Here is an 18553-nt window from a genome sequence, read left to right on the forward strand (position 1 = left end):
AACAAAGTCTGTCCCTCTCCTCACAGAGCTTAGACTCTAGTAGAGAGAAATACAAAATTCAAAATTTAAAAAGTATAATTACCTATGGTTATAAATGCTATGAAAGAACAGGGTGTGAAATAGGGGGCGTGACAATCTAGGTGGTCAAGAAAGGCACATCTAACACAGTGGTGTCTGACCCAAGCCCTGCCAACTGTGGGACTATTGAGGCAAAGGTAAGGCGTACAAATAAGGACACACTGAGAAAAGTCACATTAATCTACAGTCCCTGAAGAGAAGATATTTACAGGAAATCTCTCAAGAAGCTGTGTTCATTTAGAGAAAGGAATTTCTAAAACAGGCCTTGCCCAGCAACTGGCAAAAGGGAAAGTCTTCCCTTTTTATCCTTTGCCAATTTTTATTTTACCTAATCTAATGACAGAACAATCTAATCAGAACTTATTCCTATCAAGCTGAATTCAACGTAAAAAGACCTTTAGGGCTACTTTAAAAGAAAGGAAATATTAAAAGCATAACCGAGCCGGATCTACTACTTCATAAAATGATTCAAACAGCACGTATTATAGGAAAGCTTCCCACGGAGGGTGGGAGATCAGGAGAATCACAAATTGCTATCAAAACAGAATCAAAAATCAGGATGAGGATTAAGGGTTAATATTTCAAAAAAAAACATTTCTTTTAGACTCTAGGCAATGTTTCATCCATCTGGAATAGATACATACTCAATTTCAACAACACAGATAATATCCTTTTTTTAAAAAAATACTTTGGACAATTTTTAAAACTTGAGATAAAATTCACATATATAAAATTTGCCATTTTAAAGCGGTTTTTAGTATATTCACAAGGCTGTGCACCCATCACACCACCACCTAATTCTAGAACATTTCTATCACCCCCAAAAGAAACACTGTTCTTGTTAGCAGTCACTCCTCACATTTCTCTCCCCCAGCCTCTGGCAACTAATCTATTTTTTGTCTCTATGGACTGGCCTATTCTGGACATTTCCGCAGGTATCTTAACTTTCAACTTTATACCATTCTGATATGTTCATATCAAATATAAGAATTATTCACACTTACATCTTCAGATTTCAGTACTTCAGCCCTCTCCACATAGACCAGCTGGCAAACATCATCTTCTATTGAGTTGAACTGGCGGCCATTGCATGCCATGTAAAAACTATCTGCATCGGCCTAGGTGAACCAGTGGGGAAAAGGAAAAAGTTAAGAGATCCTGAAAACATGCTTTCTATTCAAGATGCATGGCTTCAATTATTCTGTTCTTCAGCTTTTAAAAGTTATACTTAGGAGAGAAAGCAACCACCAAAAGTAACATCTATAGCAGCAGGTTCACAGGCTAACTGAACCCTGCAGGTCAATATCCTACATCTCTACAATTTTTCCTGATACGTGATAGTCTTACTGGAACTAGCAGAAGCTACTGAAGTGCAATAAACTGACAGCTACTACAATTTTAATACATATTCAACCAACAATGGTCAGCGTTTCCCTTGATATCATATTTTTTCTTTCTTCTTTTTTTTTTGCCTCTAGTCAGCACTTTCACAGCCACTGAAGTCAAGCCTATTTGGAACCAAATCATAAGCAATGATTGTTACAGAAGAGCTTTTTTTTTTTCCCCAGCCACACCACATGGCCTGCGGGATCTTAGTTCCCCACCCAGGGATTGAACCCGGGCCCCTGTCAGTGAAAGTGCTGAGTCTTAACCACTGGACTGACAGGGAATTCCCTACAGAAGAGCTTTTTAAAACAAATGTCAGCATCTATGTGAGAAAAAATAGAGGACCAGTGGAACTGGTATGGAGTGAAAAGCCAATTCCTTCTTTTCAATAAACCCAATAATAATAATAGTAATAATACATGATAGATAAACATCCTATCAGGAGGTTTTAAGCAACTAGTGTGTAACACCAAAAGCAAAACTTCTGGCCAAGGTCAAGAGGTCCAAGATGAACCAGCCTTTAAAATACTAACAATCTTGTTCCCTTGGAGTGGAAGACAGATAAAATCAGGGGAAACAGTCCCCTGTAGGTAAAGCTGCAAAGGCACATGTGCATTTGTGAATATGGACACAAGTAAATCAAATCTTCCAGTCTAGCCTTAGTAGAAAGTAACAAAGAGACAATTCCAGCTTTTAAAACTCAGCAATTTTTAGAGGCAGCTGAGAGGCCAAGGCTTATCTGGGTTTCACTCTCACACAGGCATTAGCCCAAAGGTAGGAAGTTGTGTGCTTTGGCCTCACCAGTGTAGACAAGCTGCCTAAAGAGAGGAAAGGTGTTCTGCGAAAGGAAATGCCACACTATCAACCTCAAGGACGAGATTCAAGCTGTACCAGGCAAAACCAGTCCTGGCTGTCTCCTCTCATAGGGTCTGAACCTTACAGCCACTTTAAGCTTTTCAGCAGCTTTTCACTGCACTCTGATGATGTAATTCAAGTGTGGATTAATTACCTATGCTTTCTTAATCTGACCAAGTAAGCTAAGCCACTAAGGAAGGATGACCAATTCTGAACACAGATTTTGCAGGGACTTTTTTTTTTTTTTTTTTTTTTCCGGTAGGCGGGCCTCTCACCGCCGTGGCCTCTCCCGTTGCGGAGCACAGGCTCCGGACGCGCAGGCCCAGCGGCCATGGCTCACGGGCCCAGCCGCTCCGCGGCATGTGGGATCCTCCCGGACGGGGGCACGAACTCGTATCCCCTGCACCGGCAGGCGGACTCTACCACTGCGCCACCAGGGAAGCCCTGCAGGGACTTTTTGGGGGGTGAGGTGGGGAGGCTTTCCTTCAGGAAACAACCTGTGTATTTGAACTTCAAAATGTTAAAAGCCAGTTCTTGGACAATAAATCTCTTTAACGCTAAGAAGTAGCAGCCCCAAATGGCTTCTCCCATTTTTCAAGAGCAGTAGATATGTCTTGAAAGGCTTTTGGGTCAGTAAGCAGCACAGTGAGCAAGTGGACTCACGCACGGAGGGAAATGAGGGCCACGGCTGGCTCTTCAGGGCCTCCGGCACCACCAGGAGCTGCTGCAGATGTGGCTGCTGAGAACAGCAGACCCAGCCGAAGACCTCCAGCTCTGTAGATGCTCCCTAAGTACCCAAGCCTCCTCAGAGGAAGTGACAAGGTTTGTGATACTGGGGATGTGACAAAATCTACTCAACATGAGATAAACTATTTCTTTCTTGGGGGAATTATCTATACCAAAGAAGTATACTTTTTGAACACATTGTTATCTTCTTTAAAATCTTGGTATTGGAAATGTCGCTTCACTGGCTGGAATATTTACTGAGTAGCAAGCACATGCCAGGCACTGTGCTATGCAAAGGACAAGAGCAGGGAACAAAATCCATGTGGTTCCTGCTTCAACTCAGCACTGAAATGCACAAAAGACTGAAGCTAATGGCAAAAAACACAGAAGAAACAACTCTTGTTTAAAATGCCTGCCTGCACTGTATAGAGCCCCAAATTTATTTATTTATTTGTTTATTTTTAAATTTATTTATTTATTTTTGGCTGTGTTGGGTCTTCGTTGCCGAGCACAGGCTTTCTCTAGTTGCGGCGAGCGGGGGCTGCTCTTTGTTGCAGTGCGTGGGCTTCTCATTGCGGTGGCTTCTCTTGTTGCTGAGCATGGGCTCTAGGTGTGCGGGCTTCAGTAGTTCTGGTGCCGGGCTTAGTTGCTCCGCAGCATGTGGGATCTTCCTGGACCAGGTTTTGAACCCGTGTCCCCTGTACTGGCAGGCAGATTCTTAACCACCGCGCCAGCAGGGAAGCCCTAGAGCCCCAAATTTCAAGAAACCCAGCTTTTGGTTTTTTTCTAGTCCTTTGATTTTACTGTTCTTTTCTCACCATAAACTCAGGAAAAGAAAAACCTATTATGATCAAGGTTCCTTTACTGTCAGAGTGAACACATTTCTACTCCTGAGAACACATTTTTACTTTTCAAAAGAGCTATCTCCTGGGCTGGCCCAAGCATATTAAGTGAAAATGAGTCAACATACTCCATTGAGAGGTTATCTGTCCTTTTTTTTGTCCCAAGGAACTACAAAACTGAATCCCCTTCTACTTCCCTGTATCCTGAATTACAAATTCCTTACCCAAAGACTAAATTTCCTAAGGGGCACAGTACAACTCTGTAGGCACATCTAACACCTCCAGCATAAAGAAAGATGAGGCCAACAGAAATTCAAGAAATGATAAAAGACATAGAGAAGGCCTATTAGTTCTTAATAAAATTCTATGCTGAGAAAAAGAAAGGAGTAAGAATATAGTTACCTGTCCAGGCCATGGAGTCAGGTTGCCTGTGTTTGAATCATAACTTGGACACTTACAAGCTATGTAGCCTTGGGCAAGTGTCTCACCCATGTCTGTTTCCTCAATTATAAAATATGAAAATAATGACACCTACCTTATGGCATAACTGAGAGGACTCGAGGAGCTAATGCATGAAAAGCACTTAGCACAGGCTTGACATCTAGTAAGTTACTCAAGAGTTGGTGATATTGAGTCTATTCTCATTAGGGCCCAATATTAATCTAACAACTTCAAGTCTTATACCAGGAGGGTAATTTTAGGCCTTAGAAAATCCCTGATAGGATGAGCCTTAGACCCTAAGATCTAGCATTACAGATAAATAATACAACTCATGATACCAAGGTCAAGGGTTCTATCCTCACAGAGCACTCAGAAAGCTGTATCACAGTCTCAGAAAACATGTGTCAACTTAAGCAACCTGCACTTGGTCCAAAGACAGAGGTGGAGAGACAATGCAGAAGTACAAAGAAAATCCATTAACAGTAGCAGAAGATTTCCACAGCACTATCTGCAGACTGTGAAGGGCCGCATGTGCTACAGGGAAGTTTGTGGGTTTATTAGACAAGTTAGTGCTGTGGGCTTAATACACTTCAGACTAAATAAAAAGTCTAGGGCTTCCCTGGTGGCGCAGTGGTTGGGGGTCCGCCTGCCGATGCAGGGGACACGGGTTCGTGCCCCGATCCCGGAAGATCCCACATGCCGCGGAGCGGCTGGGCCCGCGAGCCGTGGCCGCGGAGCCTGTGTGTCCGGAGCCTGTGCTCCGCAACGGGAGAGGCCACAGCAGTGAGAGGCCCGCATACAGCAAAAAAAAAAAAAAAAAAAAAGTCTAATATGTTCTTAAACATTTTTCCCCAGTCTCTTTCTGTGACTTTTCCTGTGTTACTTATCACCCTTGCTTGTTCGGTAGAAGCTATAAGTAAAATACTGCCATTACACAATTTTTCTGGCAAACAGTGAATATCTTCCCTTCCCCACACTTTCATCCCACTCCTGCTGGAAGAGGACTACACCCTAGGGATTAAAAGTGAGGGCTCAAATCCCAGCTCAGTCACTTATTTCTAGCTGTATAACCCTGGTCAAATCACTAACCTCTCTCCGTAGTCAGTTTCCTCACTTGTAAAACTAGGATAACAACAGTAGGGCCGTAGGGAGGATTACATCAGTTAATGCACATCAAGCACTCAGCAGAGTGAATGGGACAGAATAAGCGGTCAATAAAGGTTGCGTGTTATCATCAATACCCTTATTATTAGATTCAAAAAGATTTAAAATACCACTTGCCCACTATTTGGAAAGTTCTTCAGCAACCTTGGAAGGTCTTCTGACAGTCAGTGAAAGCAGCTGTGAAGTGCTTTTCAGTTCTCAGTGTCAACTTGTGAAGTCTAAGCTTACAGAACCGTTGAAACACGTTTTAAATGTCTCTCTCAAATGTGTGGTGCTTTGTAAAGGTTAAAGATAACAACTGTGTACCCTCTTGTACACGGAATTCCACACTAAGGGTTCTTTCTCGGTGGCCTGCTGAACAGGTACAAATATAATCCAACTCTTATTTCTCTCTTTCTTTTGTGTGTGTCCATGTGGCATGCGGGATCTTAGTTCCCCAACCAGGGATTGAACCTGCACCCCCTGTAGTGGAAGTGCAGAGGCTTAACTACTGGACTGCCAGGGAAGCCCCGAACTCTTATTCTGTTCCCACGGCCAATGAATGGCTGCTACTGCTGTCAACTCTGCGTTTTTGAAATGAGGAGATGACAAATGGGCCTTGTGTCATGGGCTTCCTATTACCCACAAATCTTGGTGATTGGTCAGAGGCAATGGCAAGTGATCCTACAGGCACACTCATTTCTTTGCCAATCTGCAAGTTGGAACTGTTTATCTGGGGCAAATTCAGGAAGACTGTTTATCAATGAGGTGAGAAAGAAGTAACTTGGACAGAGCTGCATTTCAAAACCTAATGAGGGCTTCCCTGGTGGCGCAGTGGTTGAGAGTCTGCCTGCCGATGCAGGGGACACGGGTTCATGCCCCGGTCCGGGAAGATCCCACATGCCGCAGAGCGGCTAGGCCCGTGAGCCATGGCCACTGAGCCTGTGCATCCGGAGCCTGTGCTCCGCAACGGGAGAGGCCACAACAGTGAGAGGCCCGCATACCGCAAAAAAAAAAAAAAAAAAGTTGAAAAAAAAAAAAACCCCTAATGAAATGTCAAAATGTAACAGGCTATAAAAAAATAAAATGAAAACAAATTGAATGAAACCTATGGATAAGGTAGCCAGCCCTTTAATAACCTGCATAATACCTAAAGCTTACCTCATTTTTATATTCACATAGAAACATGAATGCTCCTAAGAATAAAAACCAAGAGAATATCTTTCTAACATCTTTACAACTGAGGCGCATGCAAAATGATGCTTAATGCAACAAGTAAAACGGACTGGATGGCAAAACCTTCCTAAGTCAAAAACTCTGTTATAACGTGCAAATACTTTTAAAAGCTGAAAATATCACCATTCTTTCAGTGTTTGTCTCTCTACTGCAGTGATTTCCAATTAGAACTCTAAAGCATCTTTTGCGACTTCCCTGGTGGTGCAGTGGTTAAGAATCCGCCTGCCAATGCAGGGGACACAGATTCAAGCCCTGGTCCAGGAAGATCCCACATGCCGAGGAGCAACTAAGCCCACGTGCCACAACTACTGAGCCTGCGCTCTAGAGCCCATGAGCCACAACTACTGAGCCCACGTGCCACAACTAATGAAGCCTGCGCACCTAGAGCCCGTGCTCCGCAACAAGAGAAGCCACTGCAATGAGAAGCCCGTGCACCACAAAGAAGAGTAGCCCCAGTTTGCTACAACTAGAGAAAGCATGTGTGCAGCTACGAAGACCTTACACCTTACGTGCCAAAAAAAAATAAATAGATAAAATACATTAAAAAAAAAAAAGGAACTCTAAAGCATCTTTAACGATGCAAGGAGTGTCACCAAACCCCTCCTGTCACCAAAAAAAATTTTTTAATTGATTTTATTTTCTAAAATGTTCCAAAGAATATCTACTAAAAAGAGGATGATCCAAGCAGGGGCGCAGTTTTATAAAGGCAAATAATAATACAGGATTAATTTCAGAAAGTTTGGGAACTCTTGTTCTACTGGAATGATTACTACTGGATAAACAAACACCCACAACCCTAGATTTCATACTCAATCCGGTTTATAAAAAATAGCAGGTATGAATTAGAACAGCATGTCTGCTGATGAATTTAGAAATATTTCTAGAATGACAACAGTACTCTAGAACATATCAAGACTCTGAAGTGCAAAATGCAGTAAATCACACACGGCTACTATCAAGCAGTTTCAAAAACACAGTTTCTGTGGCAAAGAGGCTTTTAATATCTTAACTTTTACCTGAGCACTAAACTTTATCAGCACCATATACTGATTTGGAGTAGAGTCTCTGATGATTTTCATTTGTTCAATTACTTCATTAAATGGGGCGACAAACTTCATGAGGTCATGACTGGTCATTGTCGCAGGGACTGTGAGAATACACAGCATGGCACTGCGCCTCACATCTTCTTTTAAGGAGGTCATCTTACTAATAAGACAATAATTAGACTGTCTTGAATAGATGAGGTATAGTTAGTGCAAACAACACTAGTTACACAACTTTTATGTCCCAGAAAAAAAAGTGTAATGCTTTACAAATCAAGTTAAACAGCTTGTTATTTTACCTGAAAATACACACTACATGGGTAAATGCAGAATCCCTTAAACATACCTGCAATGGAGTTTAAGGTAAGCTTTGAAATGTTCTACATTATACCCAGCACTGACATTTTTAATCTTCAGTTAAAGGCTTGTTATGGTTATAAATCTCCATCAGGCAAATTTGCAGTTTGTGTTTTGCTCTCAGTTTTCTAGTAAGAACTATCCTTAGATAATGTAGAAGCACAACTCAAACTACGGACTTCTCTCAAAGGGTCTCAAAGAGAAAAGAGCTCTAAATATAGGAAGGACAATTCTGAACCATGAGAATGTGACTCTGAAGATTACAGAAAGTGTTGCTGGGTTGGAAACGCTGGAATAGAGGGGAAAGAAAAACCTCCCATAATGCAATTTGCTTTTGAAATGCTGCAAACTCACTTCAACAGCTGTGATCCAAAACGGCTACCCGAGTATTCCGCTTCCCAGTGGGAACCTAGCAGACAAGTTAGGACAAGGACAGCCTTTAAAGAGATCAGCTACCAATTATCCAAGGAGCTGGTGGCCCAGCTTGTAGACTAGCAAAACCCTTCCTTTCCTTTGGCCTCCAGCAAGCCTTGTTTGGACCACAGAAAGGGGTAAAATGACATGATGAAATTGCAACCCATTATGTGACTTCTTAGCAGCTTCTTTAGTAAAGACTTGGTGGGAACATGAGTCTACAGTGATGTTATGGATCATTTAGAATTTTTCTTTTCTTTTTTATCTTCCTTCCTTTCAATTTCCCAATCACCTGCATGCCTACCTTCTCAGGGAATATTTTCCTAGGTATTTTCTCAAGTGAATCTACACAATTCTTTCCTAAGAAGCTTTGACCCAATGTACGAGATTTAACCATATATAAAACAGCTAAGGATTCTTTAACACACAGTATATGAAAGTACTATCCCTTTGAAGCTTAAAATACCCACTTCCCTTCAGGGCAAGAGATTTTTCTCTGCCCTGTGGCAAAAAACAGACAAACTCAAAAGAGAAAAGGATTTTCTTACTTTGTCTTGTATAGATGCATAATACCGTGAACTATTTCAACGGAGGGGTTTCCACTGAAGAACGAAATCTGGTCTGGAAGCTGTTTGGATGGAGAATCGGGAGCAGTGTTTACGCCTTCTTTACTTTGATCTTTACTTCTCTGTGCAGTGGGGGAGGCTTCTGAAGACTTCCTGTCTTCCACTGTAGCTTTCAGCTCATCTTTCACAAACCAAAAATTGGATTATAAACTGATAGGACATATGCTGAAGGACTCTAATCAGATGAAAACTTGGAGTAGGATAATAAACTGGAAGAGACGTTGTAATGTACTGCACTAGGAACTACATTCAAGAACAGCAGAGCTGTGGAGGCATCTCAGCTAGGAAGTACTCTTCGCCCGCCCCCCGCCCCAAACGTCATTAACACCCGCAGAGACTCAACAGCGGCCTTTACATGTAGAAGTACCATAATAAGGCAGGTGTCTTCCATCGTGCGCTCCTAAGTGGGATAAACATTCAGGGCTGTGAAGTTCGAAAACCAAACCTACCAGTTCTCCACGCTGGAGATGCAATACACTTCCATTCCCCTGGATGGAATGAGCTGGCAGACCAGGGGGAGTCACAACACATTTACCTGGATTCAACATGATCTGCCCCTGACCTATGTGGTAAGCAGCTCTCCTCACTGAGCAGAGCTGTCAACCTAGCTTGTTAGGATTGATTTAGGAGAAATATTCTGAGAAGTTGAAATGCGGCCTAATGACCTCACGTAAGGCACAAAGGCAGTAAAAGATAAAAGTATGTTTCATTGAATACCGTGTATAAAACAGGCAACCGTGGGTTTACGTTACAAAAGATAGTCTTCTAGGGTTTTAGGAAGCATACCTGGGTTGGCCTTCATGGTCTCAATGATCATATCTGTCATTTCTCGACGGCCAAGATGCTGATGTATGATCGCTGCTTTCTCCCCTGGTGATTTCCCTTCTAAACAGGCTACAGCTGAAGCTAGTGTCTTCTTTTTGATCTCCTCATCAGACATTTCCCCGACTAAAGAATACATGAATGATTAATACCTGATAATAAAACAAGCTCCTTTCTACTCTCAATGTATCCATCCATAGGTTTTCCTTTTCTCTCTGCTGCCCTCCCCCAAGACTGTAAGATGCCTTTGAGGTGGCCATCTCACTCACCTCTGGGGCTCCTGCAGTGCCTGACAGTCAATTAATGCCCGGTGCAATAAACTCAGCAATGCAGGACTGCTCTAGTGAAAACCATGCACTTTAAAGCAAATGAACGAGGTAAAAGCTTTGAGAGTGATTATGCTCAGATGAACCAACATTTTAGTAACATTTGTAGAGTGAAACTGTGTGCTGAGCCCCAAATGAAGGCATCAAGTCCGCTAATAAACAAAACTTTTAAAAACTTTTGGGGGGGGCCTCCCTGGTGGCGCAAGTGGTTGAGAGTCCGCCTGCCGATGCAGGGGATACGGGTTCGTGCCCCGGTCTGGGAGGATCCCATATGCCACGGAGCGGCTGGGCCCGTGAGCCATGGCCGCTGAGCCTGCGCGTCCGGAGCCTGCGCGTCCGGAGCCTGTGCTCCGCAACGGGGGAGGCCACAACAGTGAGAGGCCCGCATACCGAAAAAAAAAAAAAAAAAAAAACTTTTGGGGGTAGTTTTCTTAAACACCCTTATGCTATCATGCCCTGGAAATCCATGATCATTGTCTTAAATCACTGAAACACACAAAAATGGAAAAGGAATTCGGAAACTCGACTGGAATATCCTTAATATAGGCTCTATCAGAGCAGAGATCAGGCGTGTTTTGCCCATCACTGTATCCCTTGCACTTACAGTGCCTACCACACATTGGAAGCTCTTTAAAGATCTGTTGAATAAATTAATGAATCAATGACTGACCCATGTAGAAGTGTATATGTGGCCTATGTCAATTTAGTTGACTTTCAGAACTCAGTAGCCTATTAAATCACATTCAATCTTTAATTTGCAGCTTCAAAACTCACATACTCAGGCAAGTTTCCAATGACACCTCCCTACCAGCCCCAGGCCCCTTCCCCAAACCAAACACATACTCTCGTAATAGCTTTCCAAACTCTTTTTTCCTTTCCTTCACATCTGTCACAGCTGTAATTCTACATTATTATTTTTTTAAATTTATTCATTTATTTATTTATTTTTGGCTGTGCTGGGTCTTCGTTGCTGCGTGCAGGCTTTCTGTAGTTGTGGCGAGCAGGGGCTGCTCTCCGTTGCGCTGCACGGGCGTCTCATCGCGGCGGCTTCTCTTGCTGAGGCGCACAGGCTCCAGAGTGCAGGCTCAGTAGTTGTGGCGCACGGGCTTAGCTGCTCCGCGGCATGTGGGGCCTTCAACGACCAGGGCTTGAACCCGTGTCCCCTGCACTGGCAGGCAGATTCTTAACCACTGCGCCACCAGGGAAGTCCCTACATTTATTTTGTAATTATTTACTTAATCTGTCTCCATGAACTGAACTGCTGGTGCCATTAAAGCAAGGACCACATCCCTTTCCGCACACAACTAAAGCTCCAACAGAGAGTGAACATTCAAAAACTGTTTCTTGAACGAATGTTGTTGTTAGGTAATTGTTGGAGGTCCAAGGAGCGGAGCCACGCCTGCATTCCCCACGGAGGCGGCTGTGTGGCTGGGAATGAAGAGCTCAGACTCTCAAGTCCAGCTCTTCGAGGTAGAATACCCATATTGCCACTGGCAGATGATCGTGGGCAAGGCACTTAATCCCTGGGCTTCAGCTTCCCAGTTCTGTAAAAGGGTCATACACCCATCTAACTCATAGAGTTATATGAAGATAATTAGAAACAGTGCACACGAAGTGTTTGGTACAGTGCTCGGACACCAGAAGTGTACACGTTTTAATTACAAGTATAGCTATTGCTACAGGGCGCTTAAATAAATAGGCTTTCAAAGAGGAACGATTTAATTAAACCAGGGGCCGTCAGCGAGCTGGGGATTCCGTCTCTGCCTTCACAAAACGCAGACGAAACCAACTCGCACAACTCGGCCCCAACCCAGGGCGGAGAGAGCTACGCGCCAAATATAAACAGAGTCCCGATGGGGAGGCACCAGGAAGGAGAGACCGGGAAAAGCTTCCCAGAGGTGACATCTGGGAAGACCTCCTAAGGATGGAGGGAATGAGAGGGATCCCAACCACCTCTCGGCTTCCTCCTGAGGCGAAAGCCCTCGTCGCGGCCCCTCCTCGGACCCGGACTCTGGGAGGACGAGCCCCCGGGGCCCAGGCGCGGGCTACGGGGGAGGCGGCAAGGCCGCGGACTCACCAGCGGCGCTGAAGCCGAAGCCGGCGGGGACCGGCGAGTGTTCTGCGAGCTCCAGGCGGATGACAACCAGTGACACACTCATAGGGCAGGCGCTGGTCGGCGCGAGCCCCGGTGGGCTCAGGCGAGGCTGGGAGACGAGCCTTGAAGCCGAGCGGCCTGGGGCGGGCAGCGCCGCCGCCGCGCCTCAGCTCCGCCACAACCGCCTCAGCAGCAGCAGCTCCGGGCGCCACAACACCCTCCGCTTCCGCCTCCCGGCCGCCGTCCCTGACCCGTGAGGTTACGCATGCTCGGATCAGCGCGCCCTCTGATTGGGTGAGGAGGCAGGCACGTGACTGGCGTGTCTGCGGGGAGGTGAGCCTGCGCCCTTCGGGAAGGGATCTTGAAGAGTTCGTGGAGGTGGCACGTCACTGGGATACCGGAAGCTGGGCCCCCAGTAGGGGAATCGGTGGGTGTGCGCCCAGACCCGAGTTAGCCTATCTGAGAGACCTCGCCCTCGTCCCAGCTCATCTGACGGCGAGGGGCCTTTGGCTCCGCGAGGCCTCCGAATTGTCCGCGGAACACGCGCCCTGCAGAGAGTTCTGGCCTCTTTTTGTCCTGTTCGATCTCTCGCTCTAGCTGTAGGCAGGGTTGCTTTGTGTCAGCCACGCTTTACAGACAGGTGCGCTGAGGCTCAGAGAGGTGAATACGCTTTTCTGAGGACCCATCGGGGGTCGGGACTAGATTGTAGGGTTTCTGATTCTGTTAAGGTAGGGCGGTGAGGTGGTTAAGTGCCCAGAGCTGGAGATACATCTGGGGGTGAATGAGATGAACACGCAGTTCCTGTTATTATTGAGTAGACCCTGTTCACCTGTTTTGTGACCTTGAGTTAGATTTTGCGTAAAATTGGGATAATATCCCTATACAGCTGTGATGAAATGAGTAGAGCCTGTGGCTCTATTTACATCAGTTTTTCTGAGATTCAGCATTCTTTCCAGTACCTCAGACTGCCTTTAGCATGTAGACATGGAGAACCACAGTCAATACATATATGGCACATATGTGACAGAACGCTGTTCTAGGTATATGCTACCATTACATATAAGGTGTGTCACAGCACGTCGTGGACGTGTAGGTGTGTGGACTGTATATGCATATAATGTGACCAAATGATAGTTATAGCTTGTGACTGCACCCTATGAATTAGTTTCAGTATACACTGTTTATATCAGTGTTTCTCAACCTCTGCACTATTAACATTATTGGACTCGATAATTCTTTGGGGTGTGTGTATGTCCTATGCTGTATAGGATATTTAGCAGCATCCCTGCCCTGACCCACTAGGTACCAGTAGCATGTCCCAAGTGGTGACTACCAAAAATGTCTCCAGACATTCCCAAACGTCCCGTTGGAGCCAAAATTGCCCCCACTGACCGTCTGATTTTTGTGAAACTGCATATGCCATTTGCACCTGCTATATGCATATAATATATGAGACCTCATGAAGTTTTTAAAAATTATTATTATTTAAAAAAATTTTTGGCCACGCCACTTGGCATGTGGGATCATAGTTCCCCAACCAGGGATCAAACCCGTGCCCCCTGCAGTGGAAGTGTGGAGTCTTAACCACTGGACCTCCAGGGAAGTCCCTTATGTGAACTTTTTAATAGTATATTACAGTAGTAGATAACATTTAATGGTGTGCCAGGTACTAGCTTGAGTGCTTTACATACTTTATCTTATGTAATTGTAACAGCAACTTCATGAGACAGGTAGTATAATTGTTCCCATTTTAATGGAAGAGGAACCTGAGGCTCAGAGAGAGTCACTTGCTGAGGATCTCACACTTAGCAAGTGGCAGAGGTAGACTTTGAACCCAGGCAATCTGATTCCAGAGCCAACACTCAATCTCTACTAAACTATCTCTTTAATATGTGGAAACATACACTGTGTGTGCATATTTATGAAAGCATAATTTAGATAGCAAATCTGCATCGTCATACTGACCTCATTCTGAGAGACAGAGAGAAGACATATTCTTTATGGTAGAGGAGGAAAATGCCAGTTCCAGAGAACTAGAATTATTCTCTAGAGATGGGAAAATTGGGCTTGGTACACTTCTTTGTGGCTGCCAATCACTATGCCTGCCCCCTGTGTTCTCCTATTTTCTTTTTTTTTTAATCTTTAAATTTTATTTATTTATTTTTGGCTGCATTGGGTCTTCGTTGCTGCGCGCGAGCTTTCTCTAGTTGCGGCGAGCGGGGGCTACTCTTCTTTGCGGGGCACGGGCTTCTCGTTGCAGTGGCTTCTCTTCTTGCGGAGCATGGGCTCTAGGCACGTGGGCTTCAGTAGTTGTGGTACGTGGGCTCAGTAGTTGTGGCTCGCGGGCTCTAGAGCGCAGGCTCACTAGCTGTGGCTCACGGGCTTAGTTGCTCTGCGCCATGTGGGATCTTCCCGGACCAGGGCTGAACCCGTGTCCCCTGCATTGGCAGGCGGATTCTTTTTTTTTTTGCGGTACGCGGGCCTCTCACTGTTGTGGCCTCTCCCACTGCGGAGCACAGGCTCCGGACGCACAGGCTCAGCGGCCATGGCTCACGGGCCCAGCCGCTCCACGGCATGTGGGATCTTCCCGGACCGGGGCACGAACCCCTGTCCCCTGCATCAGCAGGCGGACGTTCAACCACTGTGCCATCAGGGAAGCCCGGCAGGCGGATTCTTAACCACTGTGCTACCAAGGAAGGTTATCCCCTATATTCTGAATCTTCCAGTTTATTCATCCTTCCAACTCATGTTTCTACTGAGCATGTGCTGTGTGTCTAGACACCATGCTAGGTCCTAGGGGATGGATATATACAAAGATGAAGTAAGGTAGGCCTTTCCTTAAGGAGCTGATACGTAGAGGAGCAGATAGAGTTGAAAACAGGAACTGTGTGATGGGATAAGTGCCCTAGTGAAGGTATGGAGAAGAAGCAATGAGAGTGAAAAAAAAAAAAAAAGTAGTTTCAGAATCTTCCAGGAAAAAGAAAGACGAGCCTCTCTAGAGGAGGTAAAGCTGAGGCTGTGATGTAAAAAAGAGTGTAAATTTACCAGCAGATAAACAGGTGAAGACATTCCAGTCAGTGGGCATGTACCACGGAGGTACCAGGAGGTATGAGAAATCGCAGCACTAACCTGCTCCAAAGAGAGCTTTGGGAAGTGGCTAGAACAGAACTATCATCTCTAGTTGGAAGGAAGAAGCAAGGTAGTCGTGGGAGTGTTGCCCACTTACCCATTAGCAGGATTATGAGGCGGACAGTGTCCTCAATGGGGATGAAAGTCAGCCCTTTAGGTCCAGAGACAGTTTTCATCTCTGTTAAGCCCTCACAGAGAATGTGTTGACACTTTTAGGAGCCTATAAATAAAGTTCCCCTTCCACCACTAACTTTGGCCATGGCGTAGGAACGTAGGTAAAACCCAAAATGCAAATCAGTCTTTACATTTTTCATTTCAGCATTCATGCCCCAATCCAGCAAATTTCCAATTACATAAGAAGCACATTATATCATCTTGAACATTTGCTTCTTAAGAATCCTTTCTTTAGGTGGCTGTCTGGCCAGATACAGTTATTTGATACCTTAATGAAGAATGGCGTCACGAATACTTCTAAAAAAAAAAAAGAATCCTTTCTTTAGGAACTTCCCTGGTGGTCCAGTGGTTAAGACTCTGCGCTCCCAATACAGGGGGCCGTGTTGGATCCCTGGTCAGGGAACTAGATCCCGCATGCTGGCGCTAAAAATTCTGCATATCGCAACGAAGATCCCGCATGCAGCACAGCCAAATAAATAAATAGATATTTTTTAAAAAAGAATCCTTTCTTTAGAATCTTACAGAGTTTATTTAGTCCTTATGGTGGCACTGAAGTGACTCCCATGAACAGGCAGGCTGTCTTACCAACCTGTTTTGCTCTAACTTGCTTCTTAGTAAGCTTTTTAACCATAGACATCGCATGAGAAGCTTCCAGATTTTCAAGTGGAACTGACTGCAAATAGAATTTGGTTTAATTATTTTGGTTTTTTCCCAGGTTTTTATTTCAGACGTACAAAAAAGTTGAAGAATAGTACAGTGATCTCTCATAAACCCTTCATCGTGTACCCTTCACCAAGATTGATTATTAACATTTTGCCACATTGGATTTATGTCTGCACATGTTTATATATCTATATACACGTGTACCTGTTACGTGTATTTTGTTTTTTTTCCCGAACTTTTTGAAAGTAAGTTTAGAAAAGAGGCAATGGAGAACAACCAGGAGGACATGGCCCTGCTCTGTAGGAGGGGTGATGGTGTGGTGGCATGGCGAGTGCTAGGAGGAGGTGGGTACAGGGCATCCTGCTCATTGGTCTCTTCTGGTAGTCAGAAGAGGTTTCATGAAGGAAGTTACAGGTAAACTACAGCCCCCCGAAGGCCTGGCAGCAGGAGGAGAGCATCACGTGTTTGAGGAAGCGGCCGTGGACCTGAGTGTCCTGATCACGAGGTTAAGGTTAAATAGGAGGGAGAGCTGCGGCCGGAAGGGGAGAGGCAGAACTCAGAGGGCCTTTTCAGGCAGGTTAAGGAACTGAGAGTTTATCTTGAGGACAGTGGGGGGCCGTTGGAGGTTTTAAGTGGGGTTAGGATATGATCAAATATGCAGTCTTGAATGATAACTGGTTGAAGAGTGAAGAAAGAATGAGGTTTGAGAAGAGGCAGGGGGACCAGTTAGGGGGCCGTCACAGAGGTCCGTGGTCGAGATCACGCAGTGAGAGTGGAGAGAGGTAGACGGAGAGCTTCGGGAGGAAGGATGGGCCGCGCCCAGCACCCGGAGCCGAGATGTCTGGCTGGAGGACGGAGGGAAGTCGGGGTGAATCCAGTTTTCCAGCTTGGGCGGCTGGGAGAACGGTGGAGCCCTTTCCTGAGCCAAGGAACTTAGGCAAGGAGTGGTCAGGGAGGGCGGAGATCCTGCGTTCCGCTCTGGTGGTGTCTGAAGCGCTGGCTGGAGGTCAGAGGAGGTGTGCAGGTGCCACCCTGAGCACCAGGGTGGAGGTCTGCTTGGAGGCAGCGACGACGGCAAACTATGTCCTGTGCCTTCTCCGCAGCCTCAGCTCCAACATGTGCCTGAGGCGGCTTTTGCAGTCTGCACAGCTCCAGCGGGCTTGGAGGGCGGTCTTCGTGAAACATGGCCAGGGCAGGCACCAGGGAGCCTGGCGATGGACACATTCTGGAGGCGGCACCTACAGAGCAGTGATTTTTGACATGGGCGGAGTTCTCATTCCTTCTCCAGGGAGAGTGGCTGCAGGTGAGCTCTTCATTCTCCTTCACCTTTGGAGACTGCAGTGGGTAGGGGTGGGGGAAAGGAGTGTGGTGAGGGGAGACGGCAGTGTGTCCCAGTGCTTGCTCTTGAGTCAAATTCCAAGCAACAGTTAGTGGCTGAGTATCTTGGGCAAATTATTTAACTGCTCTGAGTCTTAGTTTCCTCATTGTTAAATTACGGCTAATGATAGTACCCACCTCTTTGGGGTTGGAGGAGGGTTAAATGAGATAATTCATGGAGAGCACTTGATTAGCAGGGTGAGCGCTTGGTTCATCTGAAATTCTCAATAAACGACGAGCTGCTATTGTTATTGTTGTTAATGTTATTGGTGGAATTTAACTACCTTTCCCTGAGAACGACTTCTGAATCCTGAAATCCTCTCTGTCCCCCCCTCCCCGCTTTGATCATAGCCTTTCCCTTTCCACCGACCTCCCTTCTAAACCTGCTTTTGCTACTACAAGATCAAACCTCTAGGCTCTGATCCTTCCTTTTTCAGCCCCTCCTGGTATTACCTTTTTACCCACTCAGTTCAACTGACTTAAGTGTGTGATTTGTTTGGCTTGAAGTGTTAGAAAGACTAACAAAACAGTGACTGAACCAAGACTGAAGTTGATTTCTTTTGCACATCAAAGCCCAGGTATGTGGTCTGGGCCAGTGTGTTGCTCTGTGATGTCAGCGCCCTGGGCTCTTTTCATTGTGTTGCTTTGCTGTGAGTGCACTTCATTTCCACTTTCACCGCATGGGTCAGGCTTGGCTGCCTCACTTTCTACCCACATTCCCATTCTAGCCAGCAGGAAGGAAAAAGGACCGAACAGCTGTCCCTGTTCTTTTGACTTACTGTGGTTGCTGATTGGGCAGTTTTCTATGCTAAATCAACCC

The 18553-nt window shown here is 45.5% G+C and overlaps 2 protein-coding genes across 6 annotated transcripts in view; one reads left to right on the top strand and one right to left on the bottom strand.

The window, feature by feature from the left end:
- BRAP (BRCA1 associated protein) overlaps positions 1 to 12631 on the bottom strand; it is a 31385-nt gene extending 18754 nt beyond the window's left edge. For both annotated transcript variants that reach the window (XM_060118319.1, XM_060118320.1), the window contains exons 1-5: positions 12373 to 12631; positions 9934 to 10095; positions 9070 to 9268; positions 7724 to 7913; positions 1083 to 1196 (exon numbers count right to left, since the gene is read on the bottom strand). In XM_060118319.1, coding sequence (XP_059974302.1) covers positions 1083 to 1196; positions 7724 to 7913; positions 9070 to 9268; positions 9934 to 10095; positions 12373 to 12454 — 747 coding nt within the window. In that variant the 5' untranslated portion in view covers positions 12455 to 12631. The remainder of the gene's footprint in view (positions 1 to 1082; positions 1197 to 7723; positions 7914 to 9069; positions 9269 to 9933; positions 10096 to 12372) is intronic.
- Positions 12632 to 12722: 91 nt separating this feature from the next.
- The window catches only part of ACAD10 (acyl-CoA dehydrogenase family member 10), a 52044-nt gene continuing 46213 nt past the window's right edge, over positions 12723 to 18553 (top strand). For all 4 annotated transcript variants that reach the window (XR_009534540.1, XM_060119201.1, XM_060119202.1 and 1 more), the window contains exons 1-2: positions 12723 to 12817; positions 17460 to 17659. Coding sequence is in view for 3 of the 4 variants with exons in the window: in XM_060119201.1 (XP_059975184.1) it covers positions 17473 to 17659 (187 nt within the window). In the remaining variant the exon portion in view is untranslated. The remainder of the gene's footprint in view (positions 12818 to 17459; positions 17660 to 18553) is intronic.

The sequence above is a fragment of the Mesoplodon densirostris genome, chromosome 15, assembly GCF_025265405.1.
Source record: "Mesoplodon densirostris isolate mMesDen1 chromosome 15, mMesDen1 primary haplotype, whole genome shotgun sequence".
NCBI lineage: Eukaryota > Metazoa > Chordata > Mammalia > Artiodactyla > Ziphiidae > Mesoplodon > Mesoplodon densirostris.